Source organism: Labrus bergylta, chromosome 4, assembly GCF_963930695.1.
Source record: "Labrus bergylta chromosome 4, fLabBer1.1, whole genome shotgun sequence".
Taxonomy (NCBI): domain Eukaryota; kingdom Metazoa; phylum Chordata; class Actinopteri; order Labriformes; family Labridae; genus Labrus; species Labrus bergylta.
In genome coordinates, this window is record NC_089198.1 from 27,738,726 (window position 1) to 27,764,719 (window position 25,994).

The 25,994-nt window shown below is 42.0% G+C and overlaps 1 protein-coding gene across 15 annotated transcripts in view; it reads right to left on the reverse strand.

Annotated features, from left to right (window-relative positions):
- Positions 1–445: 445 nt before the first annotated feature.
- The window catches only part of epb41l3b (erythrocyte membrane protein band 4.1-like 3b), a 54,402-nt gene continuing 28,853 nt past the window's right edge, over positions 446–25,994 (reverse strand). For 5 of the 15 annotated variants that reach the window (XM_065954285.1, XM_065954280.1, XM_065954281.1 and 2 more), the window contains 23 exons: positions 24,442–24,546; positions 23,829–23,871; positions 23,650–23,725; positions 23,188–23,406; positions 21,850–21,937; positions 19,146–19,298; positions 18,279–18,376; positions 17,541–17,716; positions 16,815–17,020; positions 15,843–16,427; positions 14,458–14,505; positions 13,249–13,284; positions 12,703–12,768; positions 11,840–12,016; positions 11,126–11,188; positions 9,890–10,582; positions 8,995–9,027; positions 8,694–8,771; positions 7,070–7,153; positions 6,258–6,356; positions 5,425–5,505; positions 4,930–5,045; positions 446–1,547 (listed from right to left, as the gene is read on the reverse strand). In XM_065954285.1, the coding sequence (XP_065810357.1) occupies positions 4,935–5,045; positions 5,425–5,505; positions 6,258–6,356; positions 7,070–7,153; positions 8,694–8,771; positions 8,995–9,027; positions 9,890–10,582; positions 11,126–11,188; positions 11,840–12,016; positions 12,703–12,768; positions 13,249–13,284; positions 14,458–14,505; positions 15,843–16,427; positions 16,815–17,020; positions 17,541–17,716; positions 18,279–18,376; positions 19,146–19,298; positions 21,850–21,937; positions 23,188–23,406; positions 23,650–23,725; positions 23,829–23,871; positions 24,442–24,546 (3,318 nt within the window). In that variant the 3' untranslated portion in view covers positions 446–1,547; positions 4,930–4,934. The remainder of the gene's footprint in view (positions 1,548–4,929; positions 5,046–5,424; positions 5,506–6,257; positions 6,357–7,069; positions 7,154–8,693; positions 8,772–8,994; positions 9,028–9,889; positions 10,583–11,125; positions 11,189–11,839; positions 12,017–12,702; positions 12,769–13,248; positions 13,285–14,457; positions 14,506–15,842; positions 16,428–16,814; positions 17,021–17,540; positions 17,717–18,278; positions 18,377–19,145; positions 19,299–21,849; positions 21,938–23,187; positions 23,407–23,649; positions 23,726–23,828; positions 23,872–24,441; positions 24,547–25,994) is intronic. The other 10 variants (XM_065954282.1, XM_065954283.1, XM_065954286.1 and 7 more) reach the window with 10 other exon arrangements.

Here is a 25,994-nt window from a genome sequence, read left to right on the forward strand (position 1 = left end):
GAGTAAAACAAAAATCACGGTTTCCTCTCCGATTGCTCAGGTTTTTGATTAAGCCAAAAGATGTTTGCATATTAATTGGTGGACTTTTCCATTTTACCACTTCAAGCAATTTTGAACACAAATTAAGAAACTGAAATACAAAATAAATAAGAAACATTTCTCTCAGAATTAAAAAAAAAAAAAAAGCCTGCAGGTAATTATATATGCATGATTTAGCTTAGTTAAAGTCTCATTGTTGCTCGTCCTGACCGCAGAAGTTATTGTCTTCAGGTTCTTGTTATTTTAACACATTGAACTGTCGTGTTTATTTTTCTTCTAAACTAACTGGTGAGTCCATCTTATTACAGGATCATCTTTAGAAAATATATTAAACACTGACCCAATATTTGAGTGCTCATAAACACAAATAAATGAACAGGTGAAGTGGCGACACAAGTTTCAGCACTGTTGTCAACATTTTATTATTTGGAAGAAAACAGCAAATTAAAAACAAAATGCATTTGCCACTTAAATGATTTCACCGCTTGGAGGAAACCATGGCTGAACAGGAACACCAACAGAGTTATTCAGATACAGTCGGACAGATGAGGGAGGCCGTACAGGTGAGATGTTCTGGGTGGGTTAGTGGGAGGGCGTGAGGATTGACAGATCTCTCTTGGCTTTGCATCTAATTTGGGCAGAGCTCTGCAGTCTGAGCCCTCTTCCTCACAGTCACATGAACGCAGGGCCTGTGCTGCTGCGGCTGCTGATCCACCCTGAAACACATTCACAGCCTGCACAGGCACTTAAAAATCTGAATCCTTGGCCTTTTCTTTTTGCCTGAACAGACCTTCTTTGAAACTTAAAGTGGTGGAATAGATTGATGACAAACAATAAAATACTGAAATGATCATAAAAAGGGAAATGCATTTCAAGTAGAGGCGACAAAAATCAACTGTGAAAGATAATTTGCTATTCTCCTAGGAAAGCTTGGATATGTACAGTTCTGGGTCGTAGTGATTTCTCTAGTGGCATACCTGACAAAATAAATCATCGGGTTTGTTGGAGTGAGTGAGGCGATGCTTGCTGGCAAATAAGGTTGGCACTTCTACAGCAAGGTTAAATAGAGAACGCTCCCTAACATATACAGCCTACAGCGGTTTTAAGTTTCTGGAGTGATGGCTTTATTTCATAAATAAAACATTTGCTACAATAATTATTCTCCATAATCATAAAAATGCATCAAAGTCATAAGGCAGTGAAAGCACAGGGTTTGCTTGCTGCACACTCAGGGATTCGGCGTGCAGATGGGTCGAGAACCATTATTAAAATCGTACGGTTTTTCAGTATAATTTTGCCGTTTTTGTTTCGTAATGCAACATCGCGTCCTTCTCATGCAAAATGCATTGATTTATTATGCAGGTGATGGATGCGGCTAGCAGTGAGCTGCAGCATTTTGGAGAGTAGGAGTCCGTCTAATCTTCTGAGAGAGTCCCGGAGTTTATATGTGGGGTTCTGGATGTTGGATTCTGGGAGGTTGAAGAGAAAACAGCCCTCAAGTGTTACTCCTGGAAGAACAGAGGAAACAGTTAGTTAGAACATTGTGCATGTTTAATCACATCTGAGCCTGCAGTGCACAGTGCACCCTGCTGCCAGACATGAAAAATGAGACTGATGAAAGGTTATGGCAGTTTTTGCCCCCCCCCCCCGAATTTGATGCACAGAGGGACTACAGAGATACAAAAAAGCAGCATAGATACAGACAGGTTGCTTGGGCACTTTGTTGGCTGTAACTGACCAACAAACAATGCTCCTGGTATCAAGCCAGCTAGTTTATCGCCCAGTGTTTGAGTGTGACCACAAGCAGTGAGTCACAGAGGCTGGAGTCAAAACTGAAAAACAAAAGCAGTCATGCTCCTTATGTTACCATGTGTTTTAAACTCAAATATGTCACAACAAATCTTCTCCAGTCCAACACGACTCATTCACCAAATCAGTTACCTCATTTTCTCTGAAGAGGGAGGAGGACATTCAGAAACTTGAGACTGAAAAGGGACGCAGGCTGCATTTCTAATTTCAGCACTTTGAAGATTTGAAATATTATATTATATTATTATAGTTAAAAACCTTAAACAACAAATCTGTGTTAAATTAATACAACTTTTAGACATTAAATAAGTTCATGAGGGACACTTTGGGTATGCATTTCCAATTATTTTGGGGCTTTTTTTTTTGCCTTAACTGTATTTAGAGATAGGACAGCGGATAGTCAGAAATCAGGGAGACAGAGAGAGAGAGAGAAAGAGGGGTATGACATGTGGGAAAGGAGCTACAGGTCGGATTCAAACCCAGGCAACCCACATGAAGGACTATAGCCTCTGTGTATGGTGTGCACACTCTAACCACTAGGTTACCAGTGTACCACACAGAGAGAGAGAGAGAGAGAGAGAGAGAGAGAGAGAGCGAGAGAGCGAGAGAGCGAGAGAGAGAGAGAGAGAGAGAGAGAGAGCGAGAGAGAGAGAGCGAGAGAGCGAGAGAGCGAGAGAGAGAGAGAGCGAGAGAGAGAGAGAGAGAGAGAGAGAGAGAGCGAGAGAGAGAGAGAGAGCGAGAGAGCGAGAGAGAGAGAGAGAGAGAGAGAGAGAGAGAGAGAGAGAGCGAGAGAGAGAGAGGCATGCGGGAAAGGAGCGGATTTGAACCCAGGCCGCCTGTTTGGAGAACTAGCATCCATACATGAGGCATGCACACTAACCACTACACTACAGGCGCCCCAAACACTGACATTTATTTGAAAAAGTTAAGTTAAAAGGAAAAAAGGAAATTCAAATCACTTTTTCATGACCAACATTTTAAAGTCGTATTTTCTAACATTTAAATATCCATATTTGGCACCAGTGATTCAATAAGTAAGGGTGATGATATATTGCTGTATCCTTATTTGGTCCCTCCACTTTGACATGTATTTCATTATTTTGCACACAGTGGCCTCGGACAGAAGGTAATGAAACTCAGATAGCTGAAAAATGGAAGCACGGTGTACTGGAGAAGAATTTGATGCTTTTAAAGTTGAACATAATCATTGTTTTGCCCAAACACTCTGTGTGTATCTGCAGTGGAAAGAAACAGACATCCAAAGGGTGGGGGGGGGGGGGGGGAAACACCATTTAGTAACTTGTTAATAATACTGCTACTCAGAAACACAAGCAGTCTGACACACAGACATAAGACAGCACTCTCACACACACAAACAGGACTGAGGGGCAAGGCCGCAGAAACAAAGCCAAGCATTCCCATCTGGTGAGTCACGCGAGTACACACATGCACGCTGGCTCATCCCAAACCCTGCGCCTTGGGATTCTTCATCAGAAAGCAAGTGAAGTAAAAACCAGCTCCTGAGCCAAAAAGGTGAATCACAACCAACTGGACTGTTCCAGTTTGTAGAAAGGCAAAAAAAGGAGCAGAGTTTCTAAGGACATGCTGTTTGGAGTGTAATGGAATGAGAAGCTCCTTCACACAGCTCCACACCTGAAACAGTCCTCACCACACTGAGCAGCAGGCATGTTACAACACAAACTGCTGCATTGGTGAAGTTTGTGCAGACACTTTCAACAAGGTCTGCTGAACTATTTATTTTTACCTCCACACTGACAGTAAGAATACAACAGTGTGTCCCAACTGTTCAAACATGAGTGCCCTGTACATACAGCATGAACATTTCTCTCTATAGAGACTGTCCAGTTGGGCTGTAGTTATTTATTTGACTTTAAAAAAGTATTTATGGGTGAAAAATTATGTAATTACAAAAACCTTTACATTGCTGCAGGTGTTTTATTTATTAATTTCTTCAGCTTGTGTTTGCAGAATATTGTTGATATCTAGATTAATCGGATATATCAATCCAATATTTTAATGTTTGACACAAACATAAAAGATCACATTTACAATGGCACACCTGATCCACTATGAAAGTCACATTTGGTCAGGTTTGACTGCTAACTCCTGCGTGATCCTAAACAAATACACCTTTAAACTTTGTTATTTTGCCCATACTTATTCTGCATATTATTCAAATCTGTCACTGTTATCTTTTGAGTTGCATAAACTAAAAGTGATGCTGTATGTAGCTGAGCATCAGTATGCAGAAAATACTTGTAATATGTGGACGTATAAAGGAGCTGTACAGTTATGGTTTATGATGCCTCTTGTAAGAGCAGAGCTGAAGAGCACGTCTGTGTTCACTCAAGATCACATTTCAGTCGATGTGTTTGCAGCGACAGACTCTCAGGAGCCGGTTCAGCAGGTATTTACTTGCTCTGTCCTGCTGCTGCTCTTTGTGCAGCTACACAATGTAGACAAAACATGTGCACAATATTTTCACTGAATGTTGCACGACATGCAGGCTCCATTATTTTAACATAACTCTTGTTTAAGAAGCAGGCTTAACATGTTTTTGAGTTTGCATTAGGTTTTCAATTCATATTTCATAAAGTGACAAAGCACTTTATAGAACTACAATTAAAAACAGAAGCTCTCTCTCTCTCTCGAAGAAAAACTAATTGTGTTTTCTCTCCAGCAGGGGGCAGTGTTGCAGGCACTTTACAGCATGTTGCATGAGACTGCTAGGAGCATTACTGTAAATGTTTTTAAGCCTGGTCATTACAAGCTGAGACTATAATATCCGGTCTATGAGCACGCACGCAGCAGCCGACCTTTTCCCTGCAGGGGGGGGGGGGGGGGGGGGCAGAGCTGGAATGACAGCGGCATGATGCATTAACTGTGAGTGCTACAGAAGCAGCGCTGTCTGTATCAGTGAGAAGAAGTGCTGATGGGAAAGCAGCATGCCCAAAAGATGGAGACCAGCTTGGGAAAAAAAAAAGCACAGTCCAACCAAATCAAAACCAGACCAGACTAGAATACACAGCTGGGACCAGGACTGTGACCTCATTGTCTTACCTGGGTCAGTCCTCCCCCTCCTCTGGCGTGATCTCTGTCTCTTTATGTACCACTACTTTGGTCACTGACATGTCAGGATGCTGTTCTTTAGCCTCCTTTATGGCCTGAGCCAGTGCCTACATACAGGGGTGCGGTGCCAGGGGGGGGTCACCAGGGGGAGACAGAAAACGGGGAAGGCGGGGAGGAAGCGGGAATGTTGGATTGTGAGTCAATATGGCAACAGGGAAGCCACTTTAAGCTACAGACGTCAAACCTCCAGTATTTGTTAAAGTCATGTTAAGAGTTAATCATGTTTTGGTTTTAATGTCACATGCTGAGAACAGTTCCTGCAAAGATCTGTTAAAGGTCACCAGGGGTCAAGGGAAACTTAAGGTTTTTCTTTTCATGGTGATCGCTCAAATGATAAAATCGACTTTACAAGCAAAGTAAATAAAATAATGCAGGAAGCAGAGAATGAATAAGACACAGGATAACATTAAAACTATTCTAAGAGACCTCGTCATGGTCGATGTCTGCGTCCCCTGTGATGACAATCCTCTTCTCAATTCTTGTCTCTGATATTCCTCCTTTCACCGTCTGACAAAAACATGGTGGACTTCAAATCAGTGGGTGCAAACAGAAACATTTGGCAACAGGCACCATCTTAAAGCTGTATTACACCGTCTAGATCAAAGCTTTATGAGGTTATATTTCACACGCAGTTAACAGGAATGTTCTGTAACTTTTCACATACAAAAAAAAAAAAAAAAAAAAAAACACTTCAAGAAAATAACCAATGAATGGATTGAGGGAAAATCTATCAGAACCCCCGCCCCCCTTTTGTTTTTTCTTATGTGAATACTTGTCTGACTGCTGTATGGCAGGTTAGTGATGGTCTGCAGATGATATAATATCACTGCTGGAGAACTTGAGAGCTTTTTGAAGGATAGAAAAATACATTTTCATACAATTTATCAACTAAATCATTAACAGGGAAAAAGATTGGTCGTGATCTTGATTGGTTGAAAACATAATCAAATTGAGTGTACTGTGAATTTGGTTTCTCAACAAATGTAACACACAAGACAAATCTGTGATCCAATGTTTTGTTGTTGTAATCGGCCTGATCAAACTGAAGCAGATTTATGTGTTTAAAGACACGATTCAAAGAAAAGCACCATCATTCTTTGTCTCTATTTCCCCTGGCCTTCCAAGTGTCACAAACCATGAATCTAGAGAACAGTGTAAAGGAAGTATGTTTATCTTTGGAGCATAAAGAAAGGTTGGAACAGACATTCACATGTAACAGTCATGATGAAGACGATGAAGATGATAAAGAGAACCCTCACCTTCGTGATGTGTGTGGTGGTGGTGGTGCTGGTGGTCTCTGAGGTGATGGTCTGAGCACTCAGCAACACCCCGGGGTCTACGTCACCATTAGTGTCAACCTGTTGATTAGCAAGACACACATCTGTTCTCTAGAAAATACTGAACAACACACTGCAGCACATTCACTGAGCAGACCGTTACATATTAGTCACCTCTGAATGTTTGGAGACTAAAAGCTGCAGTAACAGATTTTTGAGGCCCCTTGTTGGAGGATGAAATCCTCAGGAAGCAGAGAGATCAGTGTAGAAAAGCTGAATGCTGGTTGTGTTAGATAGATAGCTTACATGCATGACTGGCTGACACAAAGCACCAAAATAATTTATTAAGAGTTGCTGCAGTCTGTATCATGTAAGTCCAATATTCAATTTAAAAATTAAATTTTCACATTTTTTTTTTTTTAGCTCAAGACTCCAAAATAAAAAGTTCACTGCCATTGCATAAAACAAAATCAGTAAAGGTTAGCAGCAAACCCCCACAGAGAACACAACAGAGCCAAAAATAGAGTGTGGAAAAATGGACTTGCATTGATCAAATTGGTCCAAAAATAACTCCTGTGAGAAAGTTATTATTGCCAACCTGTTTTCAAATTCAATTTATTAAGTTAAGAAAACAGGTTTGCAGCTCGTTTTCTTCCGCTACCATGTGAATTACTGCAGCTGCTTTCAAAGAGCATCTGTGGGAAAAATGCAGCCACTTCTCATTCAATACAGAAACCTCTTAAAAAAAAAAGTCTTAAAAAAAGAGAAAATAATCAAATTGTGTTTGCATGTACCTCTGCAGACTCATAGGTGATCGTTTTTGTCTCCGTGTGGACCACAGGCATCTCTTTGGTAGCTGCGTCGCCTGCATCAAGACTCTGAAGGAGGGAAAGAAAATATGGACACAAATAAAACAACATGCAGAAAAAAGGACAGCAGAACGAAAACCATCTGTCACTGTCATATTGAAACAAACTGCCAAATGTGTCCACTGTTAACTTCTCTTTTTTGTTATTAAAATAGATCCTCACTCTTGGACATGGAATCAAATTGACACAAATAAATCCCGCATGCTCATGAAAAACAGCCAAAGACTGTCATTAGAGGGCTTCAATCTCTAAAGGAGCATGCAGTCATGCATTAGAGTCCCTGAACCAGTGGAGTACAGGATACCAATCACAAGGTTTTGATTAAGTCTGTGCACCACATCATGTTCAAAGAAGTTTCCCCCCGATCTGCACGGCAACAAACTGTGACGTTAGGAAGTTGAGACGCAGATCTTCATGCTTTTGGTCGAGTGTGGCCCTTGATTATCAGTGGCAGATTGTGTAGACAGGAGGGGAGAGTGGAGGTGAGGTTACGGGTCTGAGGCCGAGGCCCGAGTTGGAGCTGACGCAGAGTTACCTCCGACTGAGACGCAGCCAAGGGTGCACACATAAGTGAGTCGGCTGACGTAGGCGGATCGGTCAGAGTCTCCTCCTTCAGGCCTGTTTCTGCTTTTTTCAGTTCTTCAGTTTGGACAATTTCTTCATCTTCTCTTGCTTCTGAAGCCTTTTCGTCTACACAGCCTTCTGCCAGTTCTTCCTCATCATACTCCTCCTGCTCTTCATTCTTTTCATCTGCCTCTTCCTCCTCTTCTGAGCTGTCTGCCTGTGCTCTGTGGTATCTCTCTTTCTCAAAGGGCAAACGCTTCAAGGTGGCCTTCTGTCCTTCATGTTCTACAGTCACAATGTCATCTCCAACTTCATCCACTTCCTGAATACTATCTTCAAACTCTGAGGGAATCTCTCGCTCCTGGAAATACTGCTTTTCATCTGAGAAGCGAACTCTCTTTCCGTCTACCACTTCTACTTGGTGCTCTCTCTCTTCTCCCTCATTTTCACAACCTGCTAATTCCTCTTCCACATTCTCAAAACAACTGTTCGCTGCTTCCCCTTCGCTGTGTTCCTCCTCTTCTGAGGGCAGACTCTCTTCCTTTTCACATTCTTCGATGTAAGCAGGAACAACGGTGTATCTGAAACCATCGTTTGTGTCTTTTGAGGTCAACGCCTCCCCCTCCACATCTGCATCCTCTCCCTCCTCATCTATTGTTTCCTCATTTTCCTCCCCCCCCACTGGGCTCACTACTGCACTTTCTTGCTGAGCACCGCTGCCAGACGGGTTTTCATCATCATCTGGCCCTAAATGTGTTGCTAACGGCTGTTTTTCTGTTTCCATCGCCACCAATGCACTCTGCTGAAGAAACTCTAAAGATGGTGCAACGCCTTGAACACCACTAACAGATGTTGGATCTCCTGAACAATCACCCCTTGCATCTTCTTGTAAGATATCTACATATTCTAACTCCCCCTCTGTAGATTTTTTTATGTCTGTGAGCTCCGCTGTAGTGCACACTGCCACTGTGGTCTGGATATTCACCGTTGGTCCTGTGGAATCTGCTGGCGCTGCCTCTGTCTCCTTGGCAACCACCACTTCCTCCTCTGGTTCAGGTGAAGTCTGTGAATGATAAATGTACCGTTAGGTGATGTTTAAGCTTCATTGTGTCCAAAATTATTCACATTTCCAACCAAATATGTGGATTATACATTTCCAGACTTTCATCATGTACAGCCAGAAAGATGTACACTCAAAATGCACACATTCCTAAAGACAATAAGTTTCAGATGCATAAAAACCATCACAGTGTGGGATTCTTTGAGGACCAGAGAGGAGTGGTCACCTTTTGAGAAGAGGAAACCCATCCCAGCGTGGACTGATGGGACAGAGGGATGGACAGACAGAAGAGGAGAGAGAAAAGAAAACAGTCAAAACTCACAGGAAACACAAGACACAGAGTAAAGGGAGAGAGAGGGTGGGGAAAAAAATGAAAGCTCTAAAAAGGTAAATAATATATGGATTGTATGGAATACCATCATAGAGCCCATTAAATCCGCTGAAACTAATGCCATGTCCAACAAATCCTAAAAGCTCTGACAAAAAAATCCGCGTTTGGAATCGCTGAATCCACCAGCAACAAATTTGGAATAATCTGCTTTTAGAAGAACTGCTCAGTAAGAACAGTGAAATCTCTTTTTAGGTAGACCCATACAATTGTTTCCCTGACTCATTACGGAGGCAGAGAGGAGGGGGGGGGGATTTTGGAGGATGAGGTGAGATGGGGAAAAGCTGCAGCGGTGGCACGGAGCCAGGGCTGTGAAGTCACCGCCTTCAGGGAACTGATAACAGAGCTGAAAGAAAGGGGGATGCAGCAGCTGAGCAAAACGACTGAAAAACAAACAGGAGCCTGCCAGAGCCCCCGTTTCTTTCCTTATCAGCTGTGGGAGCCAGCTGCAAGGGCAAGGCGGGCTGTTTGAGCCGTCAATAAACTCAGAAGTAACACTGTATTGGAAAAAAAAAAAAAAGAAGCAGCAGGTTTGATTGCAACAGAAACAGGCGGTTTGGCGAGTGTGAGAGAAAACGTTTGGTGTTAGGGGGACCGTTAGCCATGCACAGCGCTCGATTACGCTCTTGTTAGACTGGTTTCTCTGCTGCTGGAGGGAAGGCAATGAGGTGGTGGCGATGTGGAGGGAGGTAGCCAGAGCTGTGTTTTTTTTCTTTTAGTATTCATACAGTACCACTGCTAAAGATGTAGTTGAAGACTCAGAGACTGTGACATGATTCAGGCTGGTCATTGACTGCTCCATCTGGACCTCCTGGAAAGTGAACATTTCTGGCTTCTGCAGTGACGTCTTCATCTCTTTGAGTTCCTCTGCTGTAGCACTGATGATCTTTGAGGTCTCCGTCTTCACCTCCTCAGAAATCCACGATGCCATGGCCTTTTTAGGCGAGTCGATACCTTTAATCTGAGTCACGTCATCAGTTTTTATCTCAATCTTTAAATTCGATGTTTTAACTGCTGTGGCTTCTTTAACATCAGAAGTGTCTTCTTCCTCTTTGGAAGTCCCGTTCTCTTCAATGTTGACCTCTTCTTGGACTACAGTCTCCTCCTTTTCACCCTCAGCACTCGTCTCCATGCCCTCTGCGTCGTCTCTCTCCTCCGCCTCTTTCAAAATAATCAGTGTTCCTTTCTTGTCACTGATGGCCTGGGACACTTCCTGTCTGACAGCTCCCGGGCTGACCTTCCCCATCGACCTCTCTGACACCTCCTCCTGGGAGTCGGGGGTTTTCTCCTCCACCTCCCTGAGGGTCCCGTCCATGAAGACATCATCGTCCATAGTGGTTGACAGACTAATCCCGTGTGGCCCAGAGGAGGTGCCCAAATCTGTTACCAGACTATCCAGCACGTATTTCACCAGATATCCTGCCGCCTGGGGAGACACTTGGCTTATTGGACATGCATCGTTCAAGTTATAAGACAGAGAGCATCAGACAGCCAAGACGGTGAGTATAAGCTTCAGAGAGCATTGATGTAGAAATGACACACAAACAAACCGAAAGAAGTATTTGTAAATAGCTGCGAGGTGAGGACAAAGTTTATCAACACTGATAGGATAGTATTATCTCTTAAAGAAAAAGGACAGTGATGATCAAAGCCTGAATTTCTCTTTGTGATTGATTTTCCTAACTGAATAATCCATTTTGCTTTATTTATGTAAAGCGTTTGGTGTCTAGCACTAGTGCGACACCTTCAACAGATCCAGATGCTGATGCTACCTACTCTATCTATGTCGATGAAATTTAAAGAGGTAGGAAGAAAAAGAAAAAAAGATACATATCAAGTAGTACAAGTGCTTAACAAGAACTTCGCCGGAGTCAGATATGTCTGCAGCTGGATGGACACAAAAGACAAAACAGAAAACCACACTAACAAAACAACATATTAAAAAAAGAAAACACTGGTGGCAGTTTACCTCAGTGACTTTAGTTTCCTGCTCCTCCTTTGGCTCTTGTCCTGCAGCCTGCTCCCCTTCAGTCTAAAGAAAAAGGGAAAAACAACATAATGTCACACAGATGAAGACGGTCACAAAACCAGGACATGTTTTCCAACTTTTCCAATGGATCCTTTTCACTTCAGTCGGACCTGTTTGATTTCAGCGATGAGTCCTTAGACATTTCAATTAGAGACACTCATTTGTCCTTTGAGAGTTCATCAGATTACGTTACACAGCGGAGGTTGGAGAAAAAAAAACGCTGATAAAAGTGCTCTTAATTCAGGCACGTAATGTCACAGAACAAAACAATCGTAATACTGATTAATGATTGCCCCATTCTTTGCCGGGACAAATGAATATGTTAATCTGCTGCTGGTGAGATATATTGAAGCTGTAAAGGTGACGATGGTAAAGAGAGGCACACGTACTCACACACTAACTTTGCAGATTAATTCGTAACGACGTCCATAATCTTTATTAATATGCTCTGGAGCCATTTTGAAGTTAAAATATACTGCAGCAGACTCATTTTCAAGTTAAAATATACAGCTTTAGCCCCATTATGAAAGCACCGTGTCATAACGCAGATACTCTTAGGATTGATGCCTTTTGTTAAAGCAAAAATCTCCTCAATGATGTCATGCCTCACACACACACATGCCGTCATTCAGTCGTCCGTGGACTGCAGCTTACGTCCAACGGTTCTATCATCGGTGCTTCGTCCAGTCTGGGTGAGCGCACGGGGGACGAGGTGAGTCTCTTCTCCCACTCTGTCAGGCCCGGAGCGCTGCTACCCGTCTCCAGGAAGGAGCGCTTTAGTTCGCTGATGTTTGTCTGGTGCTTGACCATCTCTTCCGGGGGCGAGTTGTCCTACAGTAGCCGGTCAACCATGACACAAGGAGGTGAGGCCGGGAGCAGAGCGAAGGGAACGACGGCCATGCTTAATGTACGCAACGGTAGCTTGCATATCCCTCCCCCCCACAAAAAAATAAAAAAAATCTCCAATAAAACTTTGGAGGCGTAAAATGCAGTTCTGTAATCAACAATAAGATCACCCATTAAATACAGAAATGGACTGCATGATACCCAGCATTCCTTGTGTTTATTTAGGAGGCTGTGCAGGCTACCTAGCTAGCTAGCAAAAACAGCAACCAAAAGAAGTCACAATGCAGCTGCAACTTAAAGAGTAACAGCTTGTACTTAAATGCTTTGGAGGCATTTAGGACCAGCTTCATTCAATGAAAAATGATTTCATGCACACAATCTCTGTTAGTTTTGAGGTTTAGTTGGGAACAACACTCCCAAATTTTACTAGAGGTTAAGACCTCCACACACACACACAGTTTTATTTGAGTTGCTTTATTTATCACAATAAGTTAATTTGGATGCTCACAGCACAGAATCTGTTAGATAAAACCAAGGTCACTCTAATGTGTTTCATATCCAACACTGTCAGAACTACTGGTATGTTAAACATATCTGTTATTGGCTAGGATTCCTCAGAACAATCCCACTCTGATGCATAGACAAAAGTCATGCGTCGACTCCTTACCAACCTCGAGCATCAGATTACTATGCTTGATAAAAACGTTTTCCCCTTTTACTCGTCTTATGAAACTATACTGCAAAGACAGAAGAGGGGAGAAGAGTTGTAGTTAAACGATTCTGTGCCATGCTTATTCATTCTGGATAGGAGAAATTGGAGGGTTTGTCTTTTACTGTAAGGCTAACAATAACATAAGAGCATAATAAGAAATAAGAAAAACCTCAAAAGCTGTGAAATTTGGACCTTTGGTTCCAGCAATAAGAAAAGAAATATGACATAACTTCTGCATTTGCAAACAAAAACACTTGAGAAATGAGCTTCAATGGCTTTTAGAGGCAGCGATAGCTTTGGGGCAGCAGTCTGTGAAGTGAAGTCAGTGGTCGGTCAGCTGTGTGTGTGTGCTGTGATAGTGAATGTGTTTACAAAAGGCAAGAGCAGGCAAGCAAAGGTGGCGAGAAGGCACAGAATGAATGATGGTGGATATTTGAATGGCTCAGTGCATCTGATGGTGGTGGTTTGATGCACTGAGCAGGGCCATGAAGCGAGCCCAGTGTACCTGAGTCGGCATCTCAGAGTCCTCGTCTGCTTCCGACTGAAGGCGAGTAGAGAGGAGAGAACAAAGAGTGTGAGTGGAAGAAGTCATTAAAGGAAGAGACAGAGAAATCAGGTGAACGCAGAGAAAAAAGGGGGAAACAAGGGGCGGCAAGCAGACAGATAAAAGAGGTAAGTGATGTGGTTGGATTCAATAATGTCACAGAAATTGATTTTTCTTTAAACCCCAAGCCCTGAACACACATCCTGAATATTTAAAGTTGAAACTAACACCTAACAAACAATAATGCAGCTTAAAATAAAGAGCTATGATGTTATAACTGTACAATCTCTGATTACAGAGAGCCAAAGCGAGGACAAACATCTGGGTCGTGTTCCACAGCAAAGAAAACTAAATCCCACTGATATTTTAAACCATAGATATAATAACCCCCGATTAAACTTCAGATGAGAATCTCTGAGAAATGCACACTTCTTGTTTGCAAAGAATATTTTGAAATGTTTTTGTTTTAGGCCTTTAGCAAATTTCACTTCCTATAAGCCCTCACTGTTTGTGGGCTTAATGGTCACAATCTACAGAGGAGACGTGTTCATGATCATGTCAGGGTTTAGTGCGAGGATACAAAAGGCTGTAACAGCAGAAAATAACTGAGTACAAGAGAGGTTTTAAAAGCAGCTTGCAATAGAAGTTGTTCATTTTTAGGATATGAAAACCAAATTCTGAAAACATAACAAACGATGCTGTACTAGTCAGGATGTTAAATGGGGCTGTATTCTGTCTTAAGTGTTTATTTTTCTAACTAACTACTGGTATGATCACAATGACCATTTTTTTTAATTTCAATATGAAAGGGCCTGCAGAGGATGCAGCTTTATATTGAGAATATAAAAATGAACCGCTCAGTTTTTCCGACCACTGAAGACGCAGAATTAGATATTTCATTGAGCTACAGATGCTTTAAACTAGAGGTCATAGCAGACATGACTCAGACTCCCTATTGAAACACTTAGTTCTAAAGAAGACATATTGATAAAGAAGGGCGACACATAAAGAAGTAATGAGCATAAAAAAGATGTATTGCATGCATTATATGCAGGATTTAAAGTGCACAAACATTAAATGTTTCAAAAGGGGTAGCATCCATGATTCAGCATCTCTTCATTTCTCTTCTCAGTCAGAACGTATTTCATGATTTCATTATGATGTACAAACCTCCGTCATCTCTCCATCAAAGGCAAAGTCAGTTTGCTCGCTGTCAGTCTGCTTTCGCAAACAGACCAAAACCCATCCGAGCGGTAAGCAAGAAAAACGACAAGAAGCCAACTTGTAAACTCTTGAAAAATGTATTCACATCTCTAAATAAGACTCTTCATAACCACACATGGAACAAATGGAAATGCATTTTCTTCAGGCTTCACGCTATCAGACCACACTACAAATATAATCAGGAAACTACTTTAAAAAATAAAGAATAAAAGCAAATGAAAAGTAAGCAAGCAAAACAGACTCAGAGGAAGTTACAACCTTCGGTCAGTCACTTTGACGTTTCAGTGTTAAATTAAGTTTTGATTGAATTTGGAAGAGCTAAATCCTGGTGCAAAATTATTTCACTTTTTCTTTTTTTTTTTTAAGAGTTGATTGTGTTGTGGCTGGTTAAACCCACAACAACAACAACTCTGTTACCTGACTTTCAGGCCCTCCCCCTCCTCTTCATGCATGTGGACACTCATGATGATCAGGATGCATTTATATGTCTCTCTCTCTGCGACACAGCCTGGATTACATTACAGCGTACTGTTCAATTGTGACTCAAAAAGGGCGTCACTTAAGGCAAACAAGTCAAATTATGAGGCTTTACAAAAAACTGCTTTCAGCCTTTTTAAGCAGAAGTGTAATTTGAATAATTTAATTTGCGCTGCTTTGCTTGACTAAGAAAGTGATGCAGAGAGGCTCTGAGTGCATACATACATATGGAAGCGTTTTCATGCAGATTGTGTTGATCGGGTTGCAGTCACGTTCTATACTGTTTAGCCAAGGATGTGGATGATAATACTGAGATGGGTTAGGCCAAAACCTTAGTTTAAAATGAAGATAAATAAGTGTTCTAATTCGTCATAATCTTTAACAAACAAGCTCAGTCAAATGTGATAATACGTCCTCAGTTTTCCTCAGCATGGCAGTGTAAATTTGTCCTGGTAATTTGTTATTGTGGCTGCAAAAATGTACCAGAAATAAGTGTAATCTCAGCCTGATGTTTGTAAAAAAGTCCTGATGGTGCTTAATGTTTGTGTCTACCCCTGTCAGCGACGAAGTAAATACAATCTATATGAAATAGTGAAGCATACAGGTTCATCTCCGTGTACTTGTGATGATGATGATGATGAGGATGGAGTCTACAGGATGAGGAGTGTGACCAGGCAGAGATGAGGTTCTGAAAGTAGGAGCACTGACAGACACTGGGACAGACACAGTCTCCAGGTCGGCTCTGGACTGGTGAAACAGCAGAGCAGGATACAGGACAGGTGGGAGGGGTTAACTGTCATAATGAACTGTTATTCTGAACTACTGAAACATACAGGCGTACGCATAACACACACCTCCTCTTCCTCTGAACTGTCATGGTCAGTGTAGCCATGGGCTAAGGAGGCGGTCAGGGAGGCTGCCTTGGGCTCCAGGTAGCAGAGACACAGCGCCAGGGGGAAGGTGAGCGTGAGAGCATATGGCACGGAGAAGGAGGTGGAGAGCAGGAAGAAAAAGATGAAGAGGAAGCACGGGATGAGCGAGGGTGACTTTATGGGCAGGAAGTTGTGCGCGCACTCAGGAAGGAAGCGCATCTCTGACAGATCAGGGAAGGTGATGTAGCCATCGTCGTCCAGGAAGGAGGACAGGTCAGGCAGGTGCAGGGAGAAGGAGAAGAGCGTGCCGCCGCGGCTCTTGCCCTGCTCCAGCCTCTGCTTGCGCGCCAAGAGCAGCAACGCCTGCTCGTCCAGCAGGGCTGCTTTGCGGTCGGCGAGGGCTTGCCGCCGGCGGCAACCGTCACCGTTCTTGGCCGGACTGACCGACGAGGCCCGTTTACGCGTGCTCTCCCTGCGCCTCCGCCGTACTTTGGTGGATGTGACAGGAGATGAGGGGAGTGAGAGCTCGGAGCGGAGGGGGTCAGTTGTGTACACACGAGAGGAGCACTGATGGAGGGATGTGTCAACAAAAAGATGACACGCGTGTGTGTAAATGGAGAGAGGCGAAGGGGAAGGGGGCGAATACGCATGAGCAAACACACAAGTATAGTGTGGGGTCACAGGAAGGACAAGAAAAGAAAAGCTAATTAGTAAAGCGCACACAAGATGAGAAGCACTTCAGCAGAGTCTACTGCAGTGGGTTAAGCTGAAAGCAACAGGGAAATCTCATCAGCCATAAGAAGTATTTAAAAAAAAAGAAAAGAAAAGTCTCAAAAACAGAACTTTCAAAGATGCAGCAGCTTCTCAAAACCGATATCTACCACTTTGAGTATATTAGTCTCTCTTTGAACCAAACACAAGAAAGAAACTGAGCCCAGTTAGAGAGAGGTTTACCTTTGTGTCATGTCTGAGCGGTGTTGTGACAGCTGGTTCTGGCGTCTCTGCAGCATCCATCTGAGCATCCTCCCTCTCCGCCTTCTCTTCCTCTGCCTTCTTCTCTGTCGTTACCGTGGTGATGATGTCTCCTTTGGTGATGACTTTGGCTGTTCCGTCAGCGGTGCTGTCCTTCATGAGGGTCTCATGGTTCTCCATGATTGGTGCTGGAGGATGATGGGAAGACAAAGATGGATGTGATGGACTGGGATCTTTAAATAGACACTGGCGGTCTGCTTTAAAGTCCAAGCACATGTGGGAGCCGTTAAACAAAAAACACAAGGACAAGCCACAGCACATTGTTGTTATGACACTCATTGTGCCATTGTTGGTACAAACTGTGCCAGACAGTTTAGCTATTCAGGTTTTCAGGTGCAGAGCACAATGTTAGAGAAACAATAAAGTAATTTGAACTAGTAAGAAAGTTTTCTGACATCGTTCTCATGCATGAAAAAGAAGCAGCAGCATATTTTCCAGAGAAAAGTTTTCCCTCTAGCTAGAAGAGACATGCTGAACAATCATCTCTAAAATTAGGATAATTCAAAACGACCCAAGAGGAGTTTAAAAATATCCCGGATTTAAATAAACTGGATAAATGATTGTGAAAAGGTTTTTTTGATTAGCAACATTAAGACTAGGATGGCACATGTGGGCGTTCATAAATCAAAACCCTCGACTGCTTCTCACCTCCATCTAAGCTGCGGGACATGTTGTAGCGTTTGCTGGAGGTGCGTTCAAAGAGCGGAGCCGGTCTGATGATCTGAGAGCTGGCCCTGCGGGTCTGAGCCTGCGTTCTGCCGCTGTATCGAAACTTCGAGCCGAGACTCAGGAACTTCTTTGGGGGCGCCTCGGGGGACACGAGCCTGTCACAATTTACAAACTCTCATTAATGAAAACATGTTTAAGATATGCACTGTATGACTTGAAAAACTCATTTAAATAGTCTACAGAGACCGCTTCATGTTTGGCTCACTTCACAAAAGAACTCAGGGGAGCTTTTTTTTTTTTTTCTTTTTTTGGCTTGGAGAAAAACAAAAGTTAACTTGCATGTTGTCATATGACATCATCTTCTCACAGCTTAAACAGTGTTTTTACTTCAACACAACAAAACCATCTAACATGTTCATTAGTATTTTCATGTCAACAAGGCTGTGATCAATTTATAAAAAGGATTCCAAAGACTTGCTAATCAAACAGGATGTGTGATGGTGAGTCTAACCCTGGACTAAATACTGTCTTTAATGTCACATTTTAAGTGTTTGAATCATTAATCACTGCCTGTGACTGTAACCCTGATGGCAGAATCACCATCAAGAAGATCATGGCTTCTCCATTAAGGAAACATTTTGCTGTTTTCATTAATAGACTGTTGACTGAGGTACAAAAAAGTAGTCCTATCACATTCAAAGATCCTATATTGCTTACCTGAAGAAGGTGTGGTGCTCGACACAGACCTTCCAGAGCCTTTTGGCGGCGCGATGATTCGGAAGCTTGAACCCAATTGTACTTTCAAACTGCTCAAACTGCAACGAGGACAAAAGACAGACGTCACATTCACGATATAAAGAGGATCACTTTTTAAAATCAGGTTTCATCTATGTATTTTTGATTTCTATCAAAGAAGTTTTACTAGTTGTTCACGTCTAAATTAATGCTTTAATTTAGGGAAATGTCATTACGAGATTTTTTTTAGAGTCGGAAATCAGGGAGAGAGAGAGAGAGTGGGGAATGACATGCAGGAAAGGAGCCACAGGTCGGATTCGAACCTGGGCTGCCCGCTTGGAGGACTATAGCCTACGTACAAGGGGCGCCCTCACTAACCACTGCACCACCAGCGCCCCAAATCATTATGAGAAATGTAACAATTTCCAGATTACATGTCCCAATCCAATGTTTATATTTTCCTCTAAAACTGCTGTGAAGTGTCTAGTAAGCAAAAAACAATCCAGTTTGTACGAGCTCTACTGTGTTTCCTTTATAATATATTAGTAAAGGGAGAGATGTCAGTGTGGATCTGTTGGGTAATCTAAGAAAGTTAGGGAGCCATTTTTAACCAAAGCAGCACTTTAGAAGTGCGGTGCACCTGCAGAACGGTCCTGAAACAGAAGCCAATATGACAGCAACTGTAATGGGAGCTTAACTGATAACGTAACACAAAGGATCGGGGACAGATCCATCGTAACTACAGGTACACATTGAATAAAAAACACCCTGACCTGGCAGTTCATCTCTGAACATCCGTGTAAATACATATTGCTGTTTTTCAATTTGTACAACTGTCATAAATCTCACCTCGCCCGGTCGGATTTTGATGTAGAAGTTATTCCTCTTGTAGGAGATCTTGAGGATTTTGGGCCAAGCAAACCTGTTGATCCGCAACCTGTCTCTGTAGATGAGCAGGCCACTCGCACAAACCCCCAACATTATCTCCACACCCTCGGAGTCCTGGAAAACAACACCAAGAAAAAACAATAACTTCAATGAAACTCCTTCACAATGTCTCGCTTTGGTATCACAGTATCCTGATAGTCTTAGAGAAGAAGCCCCTGATTATAAATGGCCCCTTTTTTAGTGTCCCAAACAACATAAAATCTACAGGATATAGGGGAAGTTGAGGAGCCAGATGCACAGCAGGGGGAAGAGGTATTTATCTAGTCTAGCTTTTTGGTAATAACAGGGTAAAGCAGGCAGGTGGAGAATGGAATCAGGCATATTGTGCTCTTATCTTCTCTATGCAAGCTGTGGTGACGTTGAATAAAGACTCGAGGATGACTGAATGGCAACAGCGACATTGAAGTGTTGATAAATGAGGAATGAAGCACTAAACTATGCTCTTCACCGCACAAAGCACAAGAGGGTGAAACCAATGATGATGTTTTTCAGTGAGGGAAGCGCTGGTCCAAAGCAGGATCCTAAGAAAAACTGCTGGATTGACAACCTTTTTATGTAACCATGCACATGTAGAAACTCATCACACACACACACACGCAGGTAAGCAGATGAATTGCAGCCTCTTACCTCTCCCTCAGCTGGAGCCAAGCACTCATAGAGCTTCCCTACCAACTTTGCATTTAATGAGAAAGGACAAAAGACAGATGTTTTTTTTTTCTTGGTGTATCAAAACATCAAACGCTGAGCTGAGCTGTGCTCAGTTTGATCTCTGTCGCCTCCTCTAATCTGGATCTGTGAAGGCAATATCCTCCTCCATCACTCATATCTGTATCAATTTGGTCTTTCAAAGTGCTTATGATAACGGATTTATATCAAAACTGTAGACTGTAATTTCCCTCTATGATGACAGCAGTTTTACCACTGTAATCCAGCTCTCCCTCTGCTCGCCTGCGCCCTGATGATACGTTCTGATCCCATCTGGCCAGTGAGATTAGTAACAGCGGGAAAATCATTCAACTCAGGCTGGGCTCCAGACTCCCCCCACCATCACCTCCCCCACCCCATCCTTCAGCCTATGAATCCACAGAGGCAGCAGTGACATGTGAGTCAATCAGCGAGACAGCAGTGGCATGTTGAACTGAAGCAGCCGGGATGTTTTTGAAGCGGTGGTGTTGTGGTGGTAAGCGTTTCTATTGGCTGCGTGAGTGAGAAGTGTCGGCCTCCTCTTGCTTAAAGAAACAACACGAATCCTTCTTTATTACACACATAACGTGCACACTTTTCAGTGCCTCCTGGAGGTATTATTATAAACTAGTAAGTGAACAAGTTAAAGGGATATTTTGGGAAACGAGCTGATTTGGCCTTCAAGGGTGGAATTGTGTAAATTGACAATACCATTGACATGTAGTACAGTTAAGAAAACAAGAAGCTAGAGTTAGTGATTGGTTAGTTTAGCTTAGCATAAAGACGAGTCTGAAAAAATGGCTCTGTACAAGGGAAAAAAAATCTGACAATATCACACCTAAATTTAAGCTTGTCCCACAACATTGCTAAATATTGTCATAAAAATATGAATAGTGATTACTTAGCAAAAGTTAAAGAGTACATATGTGCTATAACTCTTTTTATGTCTATGTTGTTCTTCATGTTTTAGACAATATCTGTGTTTGCTACATGTTTCTCATGAATTCTACATAAATTCAGAAATATAGTTTTTCCACCTCTAAATTGGCACCACCGATAGCTTGAGTTTCATCTAACTGCATCACAGTGGTGTAGAAGTGAGGCTGTTTTACACAGGCCCCGTCAGATAAGTAAACTGTTTGCATACCGAGTGAAAAAGTGTTGCTTTGTTACAAAAAATAACTTAATAAATTGAGACTTTTGTGATGTGTTTACTTTGAATGCTAGAAAAAAAGTACTGAGTCCGCACACCGGACGTAGCTCCGATAAATTAAATTTAATGGACGCTCACGTGTAACGTTTCTGGCCCTTGCCCTTCATCATTATTGGAGCTTCTTCTGGTGTGCAGACTCAGTACTTTTTTCTATCTTTTATGTTTTTTGGTCCAGCACCCAGGACTTCAACCTTCTCAGATGTGCGTGCCTTTTAGACTTTTTTGTATTCACTGTGAATGCTCACGTTGCATCTTTTTACTTTTGGTAAGAAATGGAATAAGTGTACCAAAGACTTTCCCTTCAAAGAGATTTTAAATATTAAGAGTAAACACTTTCATTTCTAGATTACTTTATTCATTTTAAAGACATCCATCCTAGCTGAAGACATTTTGATATTCTAGATGATTTTGTGATGAACTACTTTATAGTTCGCTGCACTAACTTGGGTGAAAGAAGTCAAAACTTTGGTGTAAAGGTTTCTTTCTTTAACAAGGAACTTTAAAAGCAGCATCTTTACATTTCCAGGTGTGATGATGTCAACAAACCATTTTATTTTCTACCATTTGATTGGACACTGCCTACTGACAAATTTCCCCTTAGACAATAAGTGTGAGATATTTAGTTCAAGTTGGTAAAAACAATCAATCTTGTACGTTACTTCAATATGAGGGTACAAAGCTTGCAGTGGGGGGGGGGGGGGGGGTTACCTTGGCGTGATGGAGGTCCACGCCGTACATGGACAGTTTCTTAGCATTTTCCAGGAAGTGCATCTCTGCTTCGGCTGGTGTCATCCCCCTGAGACACACAGATCACACGAGGTCAACAACACAGAGCAGAGCAGAGAGAGACTTGAAGTTCTCTTAACAATGTGGACATCCAACATTTGAGCTGTAGGGTCCAATAAAATAAAAAAATGGGATAGTTCACAGTTTTACAGCGGAAGAGCTTTTGGAAAATGGCTGTTTATTGAAGCTTTTAACTCGAGGGTAACAGAGCTTCTTGAGTGCCTCTGTTTCTAGATGGATGGTCTTTAGAGAGACTCTAATCCGTGCACTGTCATTGCCTCTCTCCATCCAGCAGACTACACTGGACCAAATCAAATTACACACAAATCATTGTAATACTTGGAGAATAAAGGGCTCAGACAAAGGACGGGCAGAAAGAATTATTTATAGGAAAATACAAATCCAATGTCTGGGGACATGCTGTCTTTAGGGCAGATTAATATTCAGCCTGTTAAAGTTCACCCAGTCTGACTGGGTGACTTAAAGTGGTCAGATTTCTTAACAGGGCAGGAAGAAATTAATAGAAATCTTTCTATCTAGAAAACATTCACATCTAAATCAAAAAGCTCTGCTGAGGCACAACATGAAGTTTGTTTAACATGAACATTTTCTGGTGAAAAATAAATACGGGCGATTACTCTAAAGATACTGTATGAGAAGGACGAGGCTGTACACAAAGCAAATGGCAACCTCTGGGGTTTAAAAATGAAGCCGATGTGGAAGTGCAAAATCCTGCAGTTCACCGAGGGTTCACTGGAGGCCCGAAAGCCACATACATCCCACAGTTAAAAAAATATGTTTACAGCTTGGTAAAAAAATAATATTGTTCACACTGTATGGGGGAGGTGAATTTTTTTTTAGAACGGCACCGTTTTGATTTTATTAACGATACGCGTTATTCATAGTTAGGCCCGTAGCTGACATGACTGACAGGCAGGCGCGACGTAACGGTTCATCAAGTGGCTTAAAACCCGCCTCAGCTTCGGCTCTCAGCCCGTCGTTAGGTTGGCTGAAAGTCAGGCTGAGACAGGATTTCCACCAGAGGTGAAAAATATTGATGTGCTTATCTAAACCACCTGAAATCACTGACTCTCTCTCTCACCAGTAACCTTAAGAAATTGTAATATTAGCCCAGTATGCATTAATTGTCCTGAGGCACTTTAACATATAACTTCTTGTCAGGTCCAGGACTGTTTTAAAAGTTGGGCCTGAAGCTGATCTCACAATTAAAAGAGTTTAGTAAATGATGCAGAGACTAACTTGTAGGTCTTGTGGAGTTCCATGACCTTCTCTTCGAGCTCTTTGGTCTGGTTTGGTGCAAAGCGCAGTTCACTGATGTAGTCGCTACCCAGTTCCTCTGGGTCGTAGTCTCCCAGTTCAGACTGCGCTGTGTAGGAGCCCAGCACCGTGTGGGTGGCAAAGGAGCAGGGCAGACGGCCTGAGACCACATCGTCTCTCAGCTGCAGACACAGGTAGTACCTAAGAGAGAGGTAAAAAAGACATGTTTACATTATTGAATAAAATGTTTTAAATAAAAATGACCACCAAAATCTGCTATTTTTAGTTATTAAAACAACACTTTTCAACCATTTGATTTCACTAATCCATAAGAGTCCATCTATCCAAAAGAGGGACTGATAAAAATTAATTATTTATTTTACTAAAGAAGAAATACCAGCCAGCAGTCACATTACACACAATCAGAATTAGCTGCTTACTCACCTTGTGATATCCTCGGAGAGCTGGGAGGGGTCTGGAGGATAAAACTTCACATTGAAGGCAAAGTTCCAGGGACCAGCTGAGACACAGAGAGAACATTGAATTATGTGAGCGATTGCACACACCTTGCTCTGCTGTCCAGATCAAACGACTGAATGTGTTTATTAAATTACTAAACTTACTCCTTATCTGCTTCTTCAGCTCCTTGGACGGGTCGAGCCAATTCTGCAAAAAAAGAAAAAGCATTTATAATCACTGCTGTGTGAGCAGAATACTAAGAACCTAATACTCCTAAAGTGGATTGACGATAAATTCAAAACTTGTTTTATTTCCATGTCCACAGATACTTTTAAAGCTAGACTTTTGAAAAGTTGTAATTTTATTCAGTGATATTTATAGATCAGGCTCTTCCATAAGTCTGCTCTAAATGTAAATGATAAATGGACTTGAGCTTATAGGGCTTTTCTAGTCTTCTGACTACTCAAAGCACTTTTACACTGCAGGTCACACCTACACATTCACACACTGATGGCCGAGGCTGCTTTGTGAAGAGTCCATTAGTATCAAAAAAATCCCATTCATGCACATTCATACACCACTACCCTATGTAGCAGCAGGAGGAACTTAAGGTAAAGTCTGCCAAAGTCTGCACATCGGACATGCTGCCTAGAGCTGTGGATCAAACCACCGACCTTCTGGTTGAGAGACGACCTCTGATCCACAGCAGCCCCATATACCATTCCTGTTTTAGCTAAAGCCATAGAAACTGATGATATAGATGGAAGCTTCTTTTACCTTCTGGTTCTCTACATCTCTGTGTGTGATGCCAAAGTAGTCCCTCTCCAGCAGATTGAGGTGCTCACAAATTTTGTCCAGAAGCACTTGGCCTCTGGCTCGTTTCTGTGGGGAAAAAAGAAAAAAAATACATTTTCAGCTCTGGTTACAGAGGAAGTATTTCACATCATAACATCTTTTATTATCAACAGTCATCATTGAAAGAGTTTTATTACAGCTGAACTTAAACAGGAGGATATTCAGCTAGAAATAGCTCTTTTGCATTTGTGGACTTGTCTGGGGCTTGTCTTATTTTTAAAAACTTTTATTTGAAAGATAAGGCCAGTGGAGAGAGGGACGGGAGTGAAATGCAGAAATGGAGAAGAAGGTGGGATTGATTTTATGTAAAGATTAAGGATTGTTGAAGGGAAAAATACCACCACAGATCTAAAATGTAGTTAACAGTAATAATACAAATAACCCATAAAAAAACACACATAAATGACCAAATATTATAGAACTTAACATCAAAACTGTGCAAAGGAAATGTAACCATCTCAAACTGTGCTTTTTTATTATTGCATTGATTTCATTATCTTGGAAATAAGCCATTACAATTTAAAACATTGCAACTAAAATACAAACTAAAAACAGTACTATGATGCAGCACATTACACTCTCTTGCTGTCCTGCAGGGTCTCACCCTCGAGTCCATACAGTCACTTCCCACAGCTGTGGATCGATTCCTTCTATATAAAGCACCAGAGTATAAATACACCTTCACATTCCTGAGCTCAAGGTGAACGTCAGCTATAGGAAAGCTTTAAACAAATTGATAGCATGTCTCTAGCTGAATGCCCGATGTCTCTCCCACAGGGCGGGGGGTTGGCCCTCTTACTCTCATTTGGCTGCTCACATGAGGTATTTTAAGTGCCAAGTCTCCACACAGACGACACCGAGCTTGAGCCAGCTCCTCATGTCACAGCCATCACCACAGCTTGTTCGAGAAGCAGAAGACATAAACACTCTGCTGCATCTGTTACACTCACATATTAACTCCAAAACATGCAAATCTGCTGGCAAATAGAGCTGCAAAGATTGATCAATGAATCCATGATTCAAAGGAAAATACAATGCTTAAAGTGGGAATGGTTAATGGTTACGGATGTTTAAATGTGAGAATATTCTGCTTTGCTTGAAGCACTCACTCTCTGCTTTAAACATCTCAAACTTATTTTACAATTGTTTCTCTTCAGCTATTGCTGCAGGCTCATTGTGCCAGCAAAAGTAAGGAATTAGAACCTCAGAAAATGAAGATTTCGCTACTTTGCTTTGTCATTATAAAAATAAGTAATAATACATAATCAGTCTTTGCTGTTAGGACTGCTGTGTTGGACAAGTAGTCATTTTAGCTGTACTGTAATTGCGATGAGCACACAAGCTCATGACTCCAGAAATATTTCAGTCTTTCCTCCATGTTCACCTCCAGGTTGCTACATCCTGATAAACTCATAAATATACAGATGAGGTCATTTACATGCATATCCGTCTATATGGACAATACAGTACACACA